The sequence below is a fragment of the Plutella xylostella genome, chromosome 27 (genome assembly GCF_932276165.1).
Source record: "Plutella xylostella chromosome 27, ilPluXylo3.1, whole genome shotgun sequence".
NCBI classification, from domain to species: domain Eukaryota; kingdom Metazoa; phylum Arthropoda; class Insecta; order Lepidoptera; family Plutellidae; genus Plutella; species Plutella xylostella.
In genome coordinates, this window is record NC_064007.1 from 3,629,884 (window position 1) to 3,646,004 (window position 16,121).

Consider the following 16,121-nt stretch of genomic DNA (forward strand, 5'->3'; position numbering starts at 1 on the left):
GATGTGTGCTACCCTGATCTCACCGAAGAGCTACTTGATAAACTCGACCGTCTGCTCAACTTATGCATTCGCTATATTTTTGGCCTGCGTAAGTATGATCATGTCTCTGATTTTCGTAACAAACTCAAGTGGCTCAATATCCGTCACCGAAGGAATGCTCATATTTTATCCCTCGTTCATAGTATAGTCTATAATTCTTGTGCCCCATCCTACCTAACAGAACGCTTCACGTTCTTCGACTTTTCTGACCGTCCTCAACGGTCAAGTCGCAATCTTCTCTTTCGTACCCCAGAGCATAATGCGGCAGGGTATTCTGATTCTTTCACTGTGACAGCGGTTCGCTTGTGGAACAATTTACCACTGGATATAAGGCAAACTAAGTCTATAGATCTTTTTAAATCTAAAGTTCGTCTCTTTAACTCTTCAGCTTAACTGATCCCTATCTATGCGATGATGATGATAGTAATTTTAAGTTTATGTATGTATATGTGTATGTATGTAATGTATGTATGTATGTATCATGTATATAATTATTTACTTATATTGGATAGATATAGTTATATTAATATTTTGGTTAGGTACTCATTTTAGACCATCTTCTATCGTAAGCACTACCAATCACTTTTTCAACATCACCAAAGGTTAACTGGTAGAAAATGCTGCTAGCATTAAGTTCGCCTTTGTAACAATTTATTTTGTTCAATAAAGAGTTTAATAATAATAATGTAATTCAATGTTGCAGGAGGCGTCATTAAGCTAGCCTTTCGTTTAGGAGTATTTTTTTGCTTTTGTCAGTGGAACTTTTTCATTGCCCGTGAGTGTATATTGGGTACATAAGACATGGATATGTCAAAAAACCGATGAAACTATTATTTACCTTAATATATAGTTTTAAGATTTATGAAAAGCCTACATACGAGGAGAAATATTTGTTTATTTTTCCCTACAGTTAGTTGAAAATGCATGGAATAGCATTTGCAGTCGTTCAGTATTGAAACTCCCTCTCCGCGCGCTCGCATTCAATACACTTTCCATTTGCAGCAACTACCGGCTGAAGGAAATACACGGGAACAGTGCAAACGAGAGGAATCGAAACTCATGCCAATATAAAAGCAACTTCTTCGGTCTCTATAAAATAATATATTTTGTTTTATTTGTCACAAGCAAATAAATATTATAGAATATGTTGTATAAAGGCACCATTTCAATAATAGACAACATTTCCTGAATATATCTATATAACAGGAGGTTTCGAGATTATTTTAAATATTAGTGGCTTCTCTATTTTATTTTTATCTTCAGTTATATTTTGACTGAAAATTAATATAAAGTCTTGGGAAGATGCTGTATAAAAATTAGGCTGGATATTTCATCGGATATCGTATGGAACTACACTATTATCAGGTCTCACTTGATTGCTGGCAACTTTTTCCTTGTCTCCATGGCACCGGTTTCCTTGTTATGACACGGTACATACACATACACTCGTGTCAGTGACGTGTGATGTGCAACACACGTGTTTGATAACGCGGAGTAGGTACAGTTCTCCATTTACGCTACTACTTTCAATATATAGGCACATACAAATGATTATATCTTCATTATATTAGGTATGTCAATTTTGTAGTAGGTATTATTGTATCTACTTATACAAAAATACATACAACTGACTACCTTGCAGAAATTAAACGGAAAGCTTCAGGCAGTCCTCAGAACAGTTAGTCTCGAACCATAGATACTAACGTCTACCAGAGTTATGCTGCAACCATGTGAAATAAAATCGTTCCCACCAGTGCTATGGACCAATGCAAATGATTGGAGGATATCAAACGCATCCATAGCAACGCACATCTCTGGTGGGAAAGCACCCTAATACTCGCATGACGTTTTACATATAACTTTCACTGGCTTCATGAAACAGCAGTGCTTCGGCACTCGACCCTCGCTAAGTACTGGCAATGTCATTACCATGACACGCGACAAGTGAATTCGATTTGAGAGTCTCCGGTACCGAGGGGGTTACTCTATATTATGACGGAAAATGAAGTTTCGGAGGGCACCAGCGTGCGTTTAAACGTGCCGACTGCACGACAGCTCTCGATTGTTTGTTTCTCGTCAGTATAGAGTAACCCTCCGGGTGCCCAGTAACGGAAACCCTTTGTACGGTAAACGGGTTAATGGGTGATAATCATGTTGCTGGAATATGCCACCGATGAGAGGTGATTTGCTACTGTAATGGGTCATAAATGGTGATGTTACAGGTCACTTTTGGAAGTTAATGTTGGGTATAAATTGAATATGAATTGAGCTAATACTTGCACTCCAAATTAGTTTACAAATTGGCGATGATGATTTTTGAAAATACATAGTTTTTGTATGTCATTTTTAGCAGAGATATCAAAGGGATTTTCATTGATAGGTATTAGGCCCTTCCTGCAATGTTTAATAAATAAATAAAATAAAAATTATCCTTAAGTTCGTATTAGTCGAAAATATTGACGAGCCAAATAATAGTTTTTGTACGACGTATGTCGTCGCCCGACGGTGGCGAACACTAATTAGTCTGTAAAAACTGGACGACAGACAAACGGTCTTTCTTCTAGGAATTACTAGCGTTTGTAGAATTAGGTAACTGTTGCGCTTCGCTTCTGCGGAAAATCGTTTTTGAATACGGAAATTGGGATTTTTCTTAAACGGTTTTTGTCCGAGAAAAAAAAATGGGTTGGAGCCATATATTGGAGAATAATAAGTAAATATTTCTTAGTATATATAGGTATTATTGTTGCAAATAGTGAAAAACTAAACTACATACACCGGCTGATGCAACATCGAGATTATTGCGATTTTTAATTAATGAGCCACATCCGGACAAACAAGATGTTGCCCAATAAATTAGTCGTAGAAATGTAAAACAAACATTTCCGTACACTTCGTCGGATTCGCACTCGATCGATTTCACTAAGAGAACATGAACATCATCAACCCGTAATCACCCACCGCTGGATATAGGCCTCTCGAAAGCAGAGCCACAGCACTCTGTCCTCGGCCTTCCTCATCCCATCCACCCAACCGGTTAAATCGTTTGCGCATCTCCATGTGTCAGTGAGAGAAACAATTGAGTATTTCAGTTATCGGATTGCAAAAAGTATATGCTAAAAGCAATTAATTAAAGAAATAAATAAATTATTATGTCTCCAACTCTTGAGAGTGGACCTAGAGGGCGAGTCATAGACAGCCGCGGTTTGGATTCAAGCCAATCACGTCACAGTGTTTCTGCGAACATATGAATTAACACCAATTTGGTTATCATTTATTACTGCCAGGCCGTTTTCTTTCCGCTGAATTGGAAATTGTGCTCGTGGCGTGTGTCAGTGAACCGATGGATTTTAGGACAGTTTTCCCGTATTTTAAAGAATATAGTGGTTGAAACATTAATTTAAAAGTTTGGCAAATGAGAAATAATAATCTTTTTATGAAAACTTGCTTCAAGAGTTAAGGAAATTGGCACTGAAATCGAAAATTAAATGAAAGTTTTCGGTTCGAATTTGACACATATTTCTTGTCATATTTAATTACAAGTTCGCACACTCATGAATATACAGGGTGTCCCAAAAGTCAACGTCATCCCTTAAAGGGCTGATAGGCCAGCTCATGAAAGGCCAGAATATCACAATATGACCTTAGTAAAAACTCGATAATTTTCGAGATATTGACACTTTTATAAATTTGCTGAAAATCGACACCTTGGATCAGTTTTTTGCCTGCCGCCGGTACAAAAATCCATATTGTTAGAACTCCCGGCCACACCACCTATTTTACTTTTACTCATTCGAACATGACTTACCCTTAATAAATTCAGTCAGATAAATTTCCTTCAAACAATTTTACATCGAGGTCGTTTTGTACTAAAATAGCAATAACTTTTTTGTTAATTGAAACAATAGCAACGTTTCATACCATTTTGGAAACTGCATTAAATGAGCAATCTTTTCAAATAAGGTGCCAGGTTTGCGTGGTATATTTTTTTTACAGTATGTAGAGTCAAAGTTGTTTATAAAAAAATACGATTACCTTTTATGACTTTGAAAACCGTGTTTTTTTTAACATACAGCATTACTCGATATTTTTTTTTGACTGCGATCAATAGCATGGCTATACAGGGTGATGCAACATCAAACAAATTCTAAAAATATGGATTTTTGTACGGCGGCACGCAAAAAACTGATCCAAGGTGTCGATTTTCAGCAAATTTATAAAAGTGTCAATATCTCGAAGATTATCGAGTTTTTACTAAGGTCATATTGTGATATTCTGGCCTTTTATGAGTTGACCTATCAGCCCTTTAAGGGATGACGTTGACTTTTGGGATACCCTGTATATTGAAGAGTATCAGCACGGATTAAGCTTGGTTCAGACACAGTGCTTAGGGCTTGTCGACGGCTAAGTCTATCGATCGGATCTAGTCTAGGTCTATCGGGCTAAAATATTCATCTCAACTCGTTCGTCTTCTAATTAGATATTCATTTGTTTCGACTTTCAGTCAGATAAGGGCTCTTATTGAAGAGGCACCATGAGTAGCCTTAGGATTGGCGTAGATGTGATTAATGTTCATTCTTCATAAACTTCATTTTGCATCACTACTTAAGGTTTATTTTATTGTGATTATGACCGCACTTTCATATCTAGAGAGAATTGCCCGTTTTAGATTGATTACATGGAAATATTACGGTCAAGACTTCAGGTTGTTTATTTTGTGTTTAGGTACATAATTGTGGGGTTAGGAACTCAAGAAGAAGTGTCTATGGTGAGGAATGACAGAGTGTGAGAAAAAAGGAAGAGGATTGAAAGACGAAAGACGTGTACATTTGGATTTATTTTATAATAAAAGCCAATAAAATCTCAAAGCCATTCGTTTCAGTACCACATAATTATAGTCTCAAGTAGGTGCTTACTCTAAATCAGGTGTGGTATTTACCTCCTCGGCCGGTTAAAGCCACGTTTGCTTACATTGTGTTCTAAACACACAACGCCACGCTTAAAACAAGGAACAGGAGTTTTAGCTCTAAATAAATGTTTTGTTTACACTTAGCGTTTATTATTAAACTGTTTCTAAATCAACTTATTTACAATTGGTTCCGTAAAATACGTAAATTTACTCGCAAAGTTATTTATTATTTTTAGCGTATTGGTGAAAATGACTAGAGCAGACCTTTTCAGACCAGAAAGGAGTTACTGACTGACCAAGGTGTGCTGGACATACTGGGCGTTATACTTCAAAAACTCATACAGACAGTGTTCAAAGGATGTTTGGCGCTGTCAAATGCCTTATAAATGTGTCTATTCTGAATACCTGTTAAACGCTGTTTAAACTTTTTAGTAAGTACATAAGACACAGTTCATATATCACTCTGGGAAGACTGGGAGGCTTGTTTCATGTTTTTTGTTCAGTCGCGTGCACATAAACCTGTCCCCTCCTATAGTGACATTGCTACTGAGAGGAGGTCACGTAGCTTTGCAGCCCATTGTACCCAACGTCTTATTAATTATCCTAACGAATGGTCTCATAACGACATCCTCGTCCAAAGTAAACAATGCCTTGCAGTTTGTGCCGATTCTAACCACTAGATCAGTAGATTAAACCTTGTCGTACTTAGTGCTAAGGATGATTTGAGATTGACTTAACTACTTATAAACAATGGGTGATTGAAAGCATGCGTACCACCGTACGAACCTATAATCTAATCTACGGACATACGATAGCCACTTCTGTCGCGGTTACATACAGGATGATTCTTTCATATATAGTTCCGTATAACAAAAGTTATTGCAGAATGAAGAGCTCTGTGACCTACTTTCCGATGTGATCTACGAAAGAGTCACCATGTATGTATTAAGTATTTGGAATACAACTATTATTTTTTCACGTATCGTTATCGTTAGACTGTCGTATTATAATATATCGTAACAATTTAATGTTATCGTTAATGCATGAGTATTTAAAATGCGATATATGTTTGATTTTTAAGCGTATTTAATTTATAATCTATCCACGTTGATGTTATTATTAATAGAGCCATTAATTATACGCTCAAAAAACGTTTGTATGTATTCGTAGATTTACTAGTTGATAATAAAATTAATTTAAAACTAGTTTTTGCAGTAATTTACTGTCGAGTTCATTATCTATTTGGATGCAGTTTATCAAGTCTATGAATAAATAAGCTACTTAAACAACCTGTATAAGATATTAAATATTAAGGATTTAAAGTATAAATTAATGTAACAAACAGTTAAACTTTCAATTTTACCCGACGTATTGGAACCCAGAAAATATTATATTTCATGACCTTGCAATGCTTTGAAATGATATTAATGGTCGTAATGCATTTATCACCCTTATCCCCATGACCATACGGTATATACTGGATAATAGTAATTAGTAACATTGCAATAACACGTAACTTACGTACGCATTTATTGACTCAGCAACGAGTCTCTATAAAGCTGTGTATAAAGTTAATTAAACATAATATTTATTATTTACCAAACCTGGTTGGCAGACTTTACCTATTTACTTACGTCACAGTTTCGTGCTCTGTTGCATGTTCGTATATTATGTATTTCTGTGAAAAGGAAAGCGTCCTTGTGGCTCCGGTTTCAACGCAATTGACAGTGGATTGAAATTTCATCTTTGCTGATTAACCATTAATGTTCGTTCAAAGACCACCTAGGGTGTAATTGAATTGCTAAGATGTGTTTATTATTTGATATCGCCATTACAAGACCCTGGGATGGTGGAACTCGATTGCTATTCAGAAGGGCTAGTACGGGGCGCATTTAAGACGTGACAAGAGTTTTGCATCACGCTCACTCGCATCGCGCAGCCTCAAGAGTGAGCGCGACGGAGAACTCTTGTCACGTCTTAATAGCGTCCTGTGCTGCAGGGCCAGATAAACTTTTAAATATTTGTTGTTATAACGAAAACTATTTAATAAAACTAATTATTAGGTACCCCTTTATTATTTACACATATGTATATTAATTATGTCAGAATACGAGGAAATGTCGTATTAGGATGAGAGTTTCCGCAAACAGTATATGGGCCGGCCCGTGTTTACCGCACCAGATTACCGATAATAAGTAATTATTATTGGAATCGAGTAAACAGATCGATCGGACCGCGAGTAGCTCCCGAAATAACCACAACTCATTGTTATGATTGGGCCGGAATAATAGAACAGCCAGATGTTATGCTTTAATCCGATTTCATACAATTATTTGGGAAACTTCTTTTAAATATTTTGAGTTGAATAGCACAAGGGAGTGTGTAATCGTTTCGTTTGAAACAATAAACACATGGATTAAAAACGATTGTTTAAAGATAGAACTATCAGTTGAAGATTCAGAAATAGGTATAACCTATTTTTAAGTTTTCGTTCCTGCTTTGCACGATAGTTTGTATGTGAGAATGGAAATATAACTTCCGGTAGGTAGGTAGGTAGGTATAGATAGGATAACTGATTTTCAAGCTTTTCAGATTCTTTTCCCCAAACAAACCTTGTCTCACTTAATTTTGCACCTTCCAATAATAAAATGGGCGTGCGTAACCTTCCCGCCAGAGAAAACGGTTTTGAGGAAAACACTTATAAAAATTCCATCAGGTCAATTTTATGTAAACAGTTCATTCCTCAAAATTTTACCAGTACTTGTACTAGTGTGCCGCTTGTATTGCATATTCTAAATTGTTTTGAATTCAATTCAAATCTTTTCACCGCTATTATAACTATCATGTTTCATTCAATAACAAAAAAAAAAGATCCCGACGAATTGAGAACCTCCTCCTTTTTTTGTAGTTGGTTAAAAATAAACACTCACCTTCCGCACTAAATATTCAGTTAACACTCGTGAGTTAGGGTAAAGTTAAAGTTTGACAGTTTTCTATCACCACCGAGGCCTTGAATTTTTCTTATCCCCACGAAATGTCATCCCCTCTCTTCCATACCGTTCAAAAACCAGCATTAACCCACCACCCGTCTCAATTCCAGGTGATAGACTTCGGCAGCTCGTGCTACGAACACCAGCGCGTGTACACGTACATCCAGTCGAGGTTCTACCGCGCGCCCGAGGTGATGATGGGCGCCCGGTACGGAATGCCCATCGACATGTGGTCGCTGGGCTGCATACTGGCCGAGCTGCTTACTGGTGAGTGTCAAACGTACTGAATGAGTGCATACTGGCCGGAGTGATGATGGGCGCCCGGTACGGCATGCCCATCGACATGTGGTCGCTGGGCTGCATACTGGCCGAGCTGCTTACTGGTGAGTGTCAAACGTACTGAATGAGTGCATACTGGTCGGGGTGATGATGGGCGCCCGCTACGGCATGCACATCGACATGTGGTCGCTGGGCTGCATACTGGCCGAGCTGCTTACTGATGAGTGTCAAACGTACTGAGTGAGTGCGTACTGGCCGGGGTGATGATGGGCGCCCGTTACGGCATGCCCATCGACATGAGGTCCCTGGGCTGCATACTGGCCGAGCTGCTTACTGGTGAGTGTCAAACATACTGGAGAAATTGCGAAGTGCTGAGTGTACTTACTCGCTGAACTACAGCTCATGTCCACCAGTGGATGATCATTTGCTGATGATGAAAGTACAGCGTGTTGTAAGATTGATGATGAGGAGAAAAGGAGAGGTGGAAAACACATCATTTTATACAATTATTAATTCAGATGAAAGTAACAGCTTCATAGGTTATACAATTTATGTTAGGAAAGTTCGTGCACATTTTAGATTAGATACTACTTTGTATTTGATTAAGTTAATTTAATAGCAACACGGCACAGCGGAGTTTGTGAATAAGTTACAGTTTTCATGTCCATGCAACATAGTTTCCGGCAAAGAAATGCATAAATTACTACGATTAGCCTACATACCGGCGCTCGGTATCGAAATACATGTATGTTCACAGAATTCCATATTATATCGCGCACCTTATTGTACTCCTATAACTGGAGTATCAATTAACAATTCTCAGTAACGAATCCTTTGACATCGATGTCTGTTATTGATTTCGTAATAATAATGTAAACCGTTTGGGAGGTAACTGAAAAATAGATTACTTTTTCGCGGTGATAACTTTTTAGCACTCATCTAATTTCAAAAATGTTTCCTTTGAATAATTGATGTATTTTTTTTAACTAATATTTTTAGTGTCTTTAATTAATTTGATTCCAACATCACCAGTTCCCTACAACCAACAACATCCCCGTATCTAACCCTTATATCTCCCCATCTATTCCAGGCTTCCCCCTTCTCCCCGGTGAGGACGAAGCGGACCAGATGGCGTGCATCATCGAGCTGCTGGGCATGCCACCGCAGCGCTTGGTCGAGCAGGGCAAGCGCAGCAAGAACTTCATCAGCAGCAAGGGACTGCCGCGGTACTGCACTGCCACCACGCTGGCTGATGGGACCACGGTGCTTAGTGGAGGTGAGAGGAGAAATAAGTAGCCAATGGGGAGGAAAACGCAAATCTAATTCCAGACTGTCGAGTAGGCCCAAAGCCCTAGTTCTAATTGATTGGTTCGAATCGAAAAGGGTTTGAGTGAGAGTAGATAGATGGCAGCTATTGCCCTGATAACAAATAGATAGCCAATATTTGTCTGCAAATGTAAACCGAACACAATCGCAATAATTGACAAAGTTAATAGATTTAATAGTCATAGCAGGAACATCAGACATATGGCAATGAGGAGATGCTCCAAAAATCACAAGAATCTTGCCGTCTATGTTTTAATAAATAAAATCGTCTGTTATAGACATTTGGTTACGCGAATCAGGGTCTGTGTAAATACACTGGTAATGATTGGCCACGATTGAGAACAAAGGGCAGTGAATTGTATAGATATATATACTTACAGCAGAAGTGAGTCGATCTTGAAGGGTGGAAAGGGGTCGCCCTAGATGTGTGTCATGTCGAGGTTAAGTAACGGAAGCAAGGGCGAAGTTAAAGGGCCTTTATGATAGAGATAAATGCTTGAGTATATGAAGAGAAAGAGGTGTGTCATCTCATAAGAATGCCTAAATTCCATTGTAAATTGACAACAAACATTTAAGCGTGTGATACAAAATCTATTTTAAAGAAACTCTGTCACCCGAAAGGTTTGTTGACACAAATATCCAATGATGCAAACGTAGATGCACATTCCTGTTAAAATACGTAAAGTCCACACCTACTTTCTTGAATCAGAGATTCTGAAGTCGCAGTTATAATATTCACGACACTCTCTCTTATAAACAAACGGTAAATAAGATTACTTTTCGCGAGCTCGTAAAGTTTCAGTCTGTTTAAATGTGACTCAATTCTGTCTTAGGCAGAGGATCTCCCAAAACTTTTTAAAATATATCAAATATCCACGATTAAATTAAAAACTAATAAATTTACCTAAACGTATGCATTGTTCTATCTATGCTTTTAATATTCCCTCGAAGACATTTCATGCATTTTCTCCCTAAACCCTTTGTACGACGTATTCTTTCACCCTCTGACGCCCAGACGAAGTTCTATACGAAAATATAGCGCTGACTGTACGTTGTCTGTTCCGCTCGTTCGTTGGCTCGCGTCCAAATAGCTCTGTCTAATGCCATGGATAATGATCTCTTAGTTGTTTGGGTCGGTGTTCGATTCCCGATGACATGAGAATCGGTTTGTAAAAACTCGTCACGACTGCCTTTATTGTTAATTGTTGATGGGTATTAATTCTGTTGAATTGCTATGCGTAAGCCGTTCTGTATGCAGTATGATAAGATTCGATTCTTGGATATCATTGATATGCCGTTCATTTAAATTGGCTGCATGCATTGCTTTTCGCGGCACACATAGGAAAGGTGATCTAATGAAACAAGACGTTAATTAGACAGACGATGTCTTAATTATATGCACTATCGTCATAGATCCGGAATATAAATTGAAGATGATGATCAAAGAAATAAATAGATTAGCAGCTAATCCTAAACCTTGAGGGTGACATCCACGATGATTCACGCTGTGACTGTGATTATAAGTCCGAGATGAGAGAGTAGAAAAGTGAATCATTTAACAGTTTGTCACGCATGTCGCATAGTGTGAACGTGCTGAGAGTCATGCCGTTATTTTAAATCGCTTCGCAGTTGTTATTTTAATATTTTTAGGACAGTTAACCGTCGCAGTTCGTCGTATAACTATTTTGTTTAACAGGTTACTCATTACTCCAGTATGAAATGCAGTGCTTTGAATGACTGCATTGTCGTTGATAGCGCTTCGTCGCAAATTAGTAATGATTATGATAATAATAAGGTATAACGTCAACGAACAAAGATACATGCGTGGCGATGAAATAACATAATAAACGATGTCCACGCTATTGAGCGAGACATATGGAGGTCCTAACTAACTTTTCCCTATTTTGGATTTTAATTAAAACCTCGAAAACGTTTTTATACTTGTATTTTTAGACCAATATTTACAATGATAGATATACGAGTAAGTATGATTAGCGTAAGTAAAAAAGGAGCGGGGCATCGCGGGGCCCGCTTATATAGGCTTCGTGACGTCATCAGAGGGCAGGAGGAGGTGGCGCGTTCCGTCTCACGCATATGTAGAATTGGCGTGAACATAGTCCCCGCGCTTGAAGATTCGTTCTTCAAGAAATCTGGTCATCGTCGCCCTTTGGGAGTGGACAGAGTCTGGCAAACGGTCTTCGGATGCGACCCTTCAGAGTCTCGAGATCAGCGACTCGAGAGATGCCATCAGCGCCGGGATAGAGACGTGACACTCTGCCAAGTGCCCAGTTCAGAGGTGATGTGTTGTCTTCTTGGATCAGGACAAGGTCTCCGATCTGTAGGCTGGAGTGATTGGTTCGCCACTTGGAACGTTGCTGTAGTTCGCTGATGTACTCTCGCTGCCATCGTTGCCAGAAGTGTTGGCGGATCTGCTCGAGTCTGGCGTAGCGCCGTAGTGGACTGATGTTTTGTTCTTCCACGTAGGGTGACGGCAGTGATCTTAGTGGTCGGCCAATCAGGAAATGCCCTGGGGAGAGAGAAAGGAGATCTGTAGGAGAGGAAGACATGGGAGACAGGGGTCGGCTATTGAGGATAGCCTCAATTTGTGCGAAGAGAGTGCATAGCTCTTCGAAAGTTAAATTAGTGTTTCCCATGACTCTTTTTATGTGATATTTAGCCGATTTTATGCCGGCTTCCCAGTAACCAGCAAAGTGTGGAGCGTAAGCTGGTATAAATTTGAACTTTATTGATTCATTGGTTGCAAAGTCAGATAGGGGCGCTGAATTTGTCTTTAAAAATTGACCTACTTCTTTGGATGCAGCAACAAAGTTTCTTCGATTGTCACACAAAATCTCTAGAGGTTTCCCCCTACGGCTAATGAAACGACGAAGGGATAAAATAAAAGCTTCCTTTGATAGTTCGCTTACAGCTTCTAAATGAATGCATTTGAATCTTAGACATATAAACAAGCACAAGTAACATTTAGAAGTTTTTGCGCCTCGTCCTTTCCTGCTAAGTATTGAAAATGGGCCTGCAAAATCTATTCCCACTGATTCGAACGGAAATGCTGGCGTGACTCGTTGCGTGGGAAGGTTTCCCATTAGAGGATGAAGTGTTTGACCCTGAAGTCGCCTGCACTTGACACAGCCTTTTACTACGCGCCTAGCGAGTAATCGTCCGTTTACCGGCCATAAGTTTTCCCTAACTGCGTACAGTAGCGCTTGAGGACCAGCATGCATTAATTCTTGATTATGCTTGTGTTCAAAAATTAATTTGCAGAAATGATGTTTTGCACAAATCAGAATCGGGTTTTTTTTATCGTTTTCGTAAGTTGAAAGATTCAATCTACCACCTACTCTTAGAATGCCGTTCTCATCTAGGAATGGATTTAGATTTATGATTCGATTTCTTGAACTTAATGGCCGTTTTTTCATTAGTGAATTAATTTCCGTTGGAAAGCTTTGACTTTGACATAATTTAATAAGTTCAAAATAGGACTTATCTAATTCTTCTAAGCTAAGATCACCGGAAAGTTTGGAGTTGGATTTATTTATATTATGTATAAATCGTAAAACGTAGGCAAAGGAACGTACCAAACGCCTATATTTTGAAAATCGTTCAAAATCAACTACGGGTGGATCAGATGTAATGACAGCATGCGATTTTAATTCAGGTAATTCTGTCTTGATTGGAATTTTGAGTTGAGGCCATTGTGATTCTGCCTCTGTTAAAAAACTTGGACCTGTCCACCACTGATCCAAGTTCTGCAGCTGCTTAGCAGAAACCCCTCTTGAAACATGATCCGCGGGATTTGAATCGGTAGGAACATGACGCCAGGCATCAGATTGAGTAATCTCTATTATTTCAGCTACTCTATTGGCGGCAAAGGTTTTAAGACTGGTCGGACTCGTTTTGAGCCATCCTAAGACTACTGTGGAGTCGCACCAATGAACAAGCCTGGTGAAGGATAATCGTAGCGATTCAACGACCGCTTGGCATAATCTTGCAGCTAGAAGAGCACCACAAAGCTCAAGTCGCGGAATTGTGGATTGCTTTATTGGTGAGACTCTAGACTTTGCACAGAGCAAGCGAACAACTACTTGCCCACTGACATTCACTGATCGTAAGTAAACACATGCTCCATAAGCTAGCATGGAGGCGTCACTAAAGGAGTGCAGCTCAATTTGAACAGGGGAGTCTATTAATGAAAGTCGAGGGACTGATATTTGTTGAAGATACAATAGACCATTCCTAATTTTTTCCCATTCTTTTTTAAGTTCGTTGGGTACTGGATCATTCCAGTCAAGCTTTAGTATCCACAATTTTTGAATTAAAATTTTTGATTGAATAGTAAATGGACAGAGAATGCCTAGTACATCAAATATTTTAAGTGACTGAGACAATATTAGTCTCTTAGTCACTATTTTGTCGCTATCATTGCTATCTTGACTGTTGACTGGAAAATATAGATTATCACATGAAGGGTTCCACCCTAAGCCAAGAGCACTAGTTGAATCACTTAGAGTGAGATTTTTTTGTAAATCTAGATTTGCAGATTTAAAGATAGACGGGTTGTTTGATCTGAATTTTCGAAGAGGAAAACATCCTTTGCTTAAAGCTTCTGATACTGACTCTAATATGTATAGTAGCTGTTCCTCAGTATCTGCACCCGTAATTAAATCATCTACAAGAAAATCATGCTGAATAATTGTTTTGACTAAGTCATCGGAGCACTCTTCTCCAAGCTGCCACAAACACCTTGTACTTAAGTAACTGGCGCTAGCAAAACCGTATGTCACAGTGTTTAACTTTAGCATTTTAATTGGTAGCGATTCGTCTTCTCTCCATAGTATCATTTGAAGATTCCTATCATCCGGATGACACATTATTTGCCTATACATTTTTTCTATGTCTCCAGTAAGAACGTATTTGTGCTGACGGAATCTTAACAGTATGGAGAACATAGAATCCTGAATATTCGGGCCTACTAGCTGCAAATTATTGACGGAAAAGCCTGATGAGGAGGGATTAGAGCCATCGAAGACGACCCTCAGTTTGGTGCTCTCGCTGTTAAGTCGAAAAACTGCATGGTGACATAAAAAGAACGAAGGTTCAGGTTTGACTCCGTTGAACTCCGAACAGTGACCCATGGTTGTGTACTCTTGTATAAAATCACAATATGCCTTTTTAAGCACCGGTTGCTTTCTAAATCGCTTTTCTAGGTAAAGAAGTATTTTTTTTGCTACTTGGTATGAATCTCCTAAACAGTCAGGAGAGTCTTTTAGTGGAAGGCGAACACAAAATCGCCCGTCGGATAATCGAGTTGTGTGTTGTAAAAAGTGTTTTTCGCATGATTGCTCATTTTCGCTTAAAAGCGATTTGCTTGGTAACTGTTCGAGCTCCCAGAAACGAGTTAATTCGTTGTCTAAACTATTAATAGGGGATTCGACTTCATTGCGTGAAAAATTGCATGTAAGTTCTTTGCTAGGTTCGCTACTCAAAATGATAGGACCGGAAACTATCCAGCCGAACAGCGAACTACGTAACCAGGGTTTATTTTTCCCCAATGACGTTTGATTATTAGTAATTATTTCCCAAAATAAATCTGCGCCTATCAAAACATCGATTGGTGCCGGCTGATTAAAAGTAGGATCTGCCAATTTGATATTGGCTGGGAGATTAAAGCATTTTGTGTCTACTAAAATCTTAGGAATATTACCCGTGAGCTCTGGCAACACTGGGCATGACATGCTAACTGAATAGTTAGTGTGCAAGGATTTGATTTGGATGGTACAGCGTTCGTCGAGAAAACTGCACTCCGTTTTACCTATACCTATGAGCTTGACAGTATCCATAGGCTGACCTTTGAGACATAATTTGTCCTTCAGTGCCTTTGAAATAAAAGTGGACTGGCTGCCGCTATCTAAAAGGGCGCGAACGGTCATAGTTTTCAAATTTGATGGGTTTATTATTTTGATTTGCGCAGTAGAAAGATAAACCTGATTCGAGGGCTGGCAAGAAAGATGGGCAGCTAAGTTTGTTTGCGTTTCATTGTTTGGAGTAATGGGAGTGGTGGAATTGGACCCTTCCTGTGACGAAGGAATCACGACTCTATGCAATAAGGAATTGTGACGTTTTCTACAATGCCTACAAGTGCCCATTAGGCACCTAAAACTTTTGTGTCCAGGTCGTAAACAGTTTAGGCATAACTTTAACTTAGAAGCTTCAGATATGCGTTGCTCAATTGATTTGGATAGAAATACTGGGCAGTCGTAAATTATGTGGCTGCCTTTGCAGATGACACATGTTTTATTCGGACTGTTATTATTTTTGTTGCTGTTGTTTTTTTCCTCGGTTATGCAGGAAAATGATTTTGAGCACGGCCTATCTTGTACCTTCACTGAGGGTGAAGTGAAACTGATACGATTATTTTTTATCAACTTATTTTGGTGATAGGTTTCTAGAACATCGGCCCTGTCCTTTAGGAATTTACTAAACTGTTCCAATGTTGGCATATCTTGAAAGTTATTACGGCACTCCTCCCATTTCATGCTAGTATTGCCGTCTAATTTAGATGAAAT

General features: G+C 38.9%; 2 protein-coding genes across 2 annotated transcripts in view; one reads left to right on the top strand and one right to left on the bottom strand.

The window, feature by feature from the left end:
- Positions 1–16,121, top strand: part of LOC105393707 (dual specificity tyrosine-phosphorylation-regulated kinase 2) — a 137,922-nt gene that overhangs the window by 115,740 nt on the left and 6,061 nt on the right. The window contains exons 2-3 of the mRNA XM_048630904.1: positions 8,046–8,202; positions 9,305–9,490. Coding sequence (XP_048486861.1) covers positions 8,046–8,202; positions 9,305–9,490 — 343 coding nt within the window. The remainder of the gene's footprint in view (positions 1–8,045; positions 8,203–9,304; positions 9,491–16,121) is intronic.
- Positions 11,388–14,494, bottom strand: LOC125490722. Its single transcript, XM_048630902.1, has one exon. The coding sequence runs from the start codon at positions 14,439–14,441 to the stop codon at positions 11,682–11,684; it is 2,760 nt and encodes a 919-aa protein (XP_048486859.1). The 5' UTR covers positions 14,442–14,494; the 3' UTR covers positions 11,388–11,681.

Bases quoted from the DNA above. Each gene is read 5' to 3' on its own strand.
- LOC125490722 (XM_048630902.1), bottom strand. From the start codon at position 14,441: ATGTATAGGCAAATAATGTGTCATCCGGATGATAGGAATCTTCAAATG.